We start from the raw sequence: 2,822 nt of genomic DNA on the forward strand, positions 1-2,822 counted from the left end.
CATCTATATTACACACTAAAATGTTGTATCAAAACAAAAAAATGTGGGTCTTTATTTATAAATGTTTGAATTTGTTTTTGTGTTTGGAAAGGTGTATTTCACTCAACTTAATGTGCTTTTTGTGTTTATTATTGTGGTCTTTACAATTTTTCTCAATGCGTTCTTAGTTCTATTTTTATAATATTTTTCAATAGAATAATGAATGTAGTTTTTACTATATTTATTACGTCATTTAAAATGTGAATGTAATTACGTAATTTTTTATGTAATTACGTATTTTTTATGTAACTAAACTACCATGTATAAGTTATATATGTACCATGCTAAAATATACGTATTTTTATGTAACTAAACTACCATGTATAAGTTATATATGTACCATGCTAAAATATACGTATTTTTTATGTAACTAAACTACCATGTATAAGTTATATATGTACCATGCTAAAATATACGTATTTTTTATGTAACTAAACTACCATGTATAAGTTATATATGTACCATGCTAAAGTATACTCCCGTCTTCCTCTTATATTCGATGTTATTTTTAGTATATCGATAAAACTATGATTGGAAACGCTTGAAAATAATTTTATTGATAATCCTTACGTTTTTTTTCTTTAACATTTAGAGAAACTATGGACAGCACCAGAGATATTGAGAATGCCTGATCCAACACCAGAGGGCACACAGAAAGGCGACGTTTATTCATTTGCTATTATTGCAAGCGAAGTGGTTGTAAGACAAGGTCCTTTCTACCTAAACGAAGTTGATCTGAGCCCAAAAGGTTAACCGATTCTATTTTCACAAACCACTGACGTTAAATAGAAGACATGCCGATATTTAAGGTCGAAGCGGATGAAAATTGATGATCTGATCTTATATATATATAATTGTGCTCAGAGAAAGAGAAAAAATATGCATATATAAAAATTATGTTAAATTTATTGTAGTTCTTTTAAAGAAACTTTTCTCCACTTATTGTTTATGATGAAAATAAACAACGATATTTTTTAGAAGTATGGAGGGGCCCCGGCATGACCAGGTGGTTAGGGCGCTCGACTCGCAATCTGAGGGTCGCGGGTTCAAATCCCCGTCACACCAAACATGCTCGCCCCTTTCAGCCGTGGGAGCGTTATAATGTGACGGTCAATCCCACTTTTCGTTGGTAAAAGAGTAACCCCAAGAGTTGGCGGTGGGTGGTTCTGACTAGCTGCCTTCCTTCTAGTCTTATACTGCTAAATTAGAGACGGCTAACGCAGATAGCCCTCGTGTAGCTTTGCGCGAAATTACAAACAAACCTTAAGTTGACTTTTATGTTTTCAGCGTATTTTACATTTCTACTCTTTACATACTAGAAAAGTAAGCTTTATTCTTTTATTAGTTGTTTTATTCTAATCTTATGCAACACATTAAATATATTTTTTTCTTCAAAGCACGGTCCTATGATGGAATCACTTGTAAAGCAGTTCATTAAAGATTCATTTAATTACGTTAATGTTTGAATGTTTTAATGAGTGAAATATTTTGTAATTCTCAGAGATTATTGAACGAGTGAAGGAAAACAGGAAACCGCCGTTTCGTCCGTTTCTTGATGAAAACCTTTATGATGATGAAGTTATACAAATGATCAAAAAATGTTGGGCGGAAGATCCAATGGAAAGACCAGATTTTCATCTTCTCAAGTCTATAGTTCGCCGACTAAGCAGGTAAGGTCTTTTTCTACACTATCAGAGACGGTTGTTAAATAAGGTAAGGTCTTTTTCTACACTATAAGAGACTGTTGTTAAATAAGGTAAGGTCTTTTTCTACACTATCAGAGACTGTTGTTAAATAAGGTAAGGTCTTTTTCTACACTATCAGAGACTGTTGTTAAATAAGGTAGGGTATTTTTCTACACTATCAGAGACTGTTGTTAAATAAGGTAGGGTATTTTTCTACACTATCAGAGACTGTTGTTAAATAAGGTAAGGTCTTTTTCTACACTATCAGAGACTGTTGTTAAATAAGGTAGGGTATTTTTCCACACTATCAGAGACTGTTGTTAAATAATTCCACTGATAGTAAGAAATCTAAACTAATGCTTAAATTCACAGTAACTGAATGTAACGAATTTGTTGTTATGTATTTACTTTTAATATGAACGTTATTTAGATTAAGTTTGTATTTACAAATATGCGTAACTTATAGTGTTGGATATGTATTGCGTATAACGAATTTGTTATATATTTATTTTAATGACAACGTTTGTTTGGAATGAGTTTATGTTTAAAAACGTGCCTAACTTACAATGTTAGTTACGTATGGCGGAACTCCCACCAATTCTCCAAGATTGTAGAATATTCGCGAACGCAAGAATCGACAATATATCCACTTCCGTAACCGGTTAAATATTACTAGTATTGTTGTCTGAACTTTCGAGAAAGACATTTCCCGCCCATATAAAAAGACCAAGGCCAAAGGAGAGAGCTTATATGTCTGCTAGGAACCTGTTAAAACCGTGTACGCTATAAAGCGCGATTTTGCTAACCCTTATCAACCGGAAAATAGACGACATTTGATCAGGAACAGTTATAAATTTCAACGTCAATGGATTCTCATCGGACGTTAGTATCTTTCCGAAAGTATTATTGAGTTCTTATCGGACATTAGTGGTTTTATGAAAATATTATCTTACTTCGACGGTCCAACAATTCAGTGTCTGACAAAGCTAGCTAGTTTCTCGGCAATTGTACGCCGGATATCAAGGAGACTCTGAACTAGAAGGAAGACTTTGTGTTGTTTGTTTGTTTGAAGTTATGCACAAAGCTACACAATGGGCT

General features: G+C 33.2%; 1 protein-coding gene across 1 annotated transcript in view; it reads left to right on the forward strand.

The window, feature by feature from the left end:
• The window catches only part of LOC106467616 (atrial natriuretic peptide receptor 1-like), a gene marked incomplete at its 5' end in the record, with an annotated part of 119,125 nt that overhangs the window by 74,724 nt on the left and 41,579 nt on the right, over positions 1–2,822 (forward strand). The window contains 2 exons of the mRNA XM_013927977.2: positions 632–787; positions 1,541–1,709. Of these exons, the coding sequence (XP_013783431.2) occupies positions 632–787; positions 1,541–1,709 (325 nt within the window). The remainder of the gene's footprint in view (positions 1–631; positions 788–1,540; positions 1,710–2,822) is intronic.

The sequence above is a fragment of the Limulus polyphemus genome, unplaced genomic scaffold, assembly GCF_000517525.1.
Source record: "Limulus polyphemus unplaced genomic scaffold, Limulus_polyphemus-2.1.2 Scaffold2678, whole genome shotgun sequence".
Taxonomy (NCBI): Eukaryota; Metazoa; Arthropoda; class Merostomata; order Xiphosura; family Limulidae; genus Limulus; species Limulus polyphemus.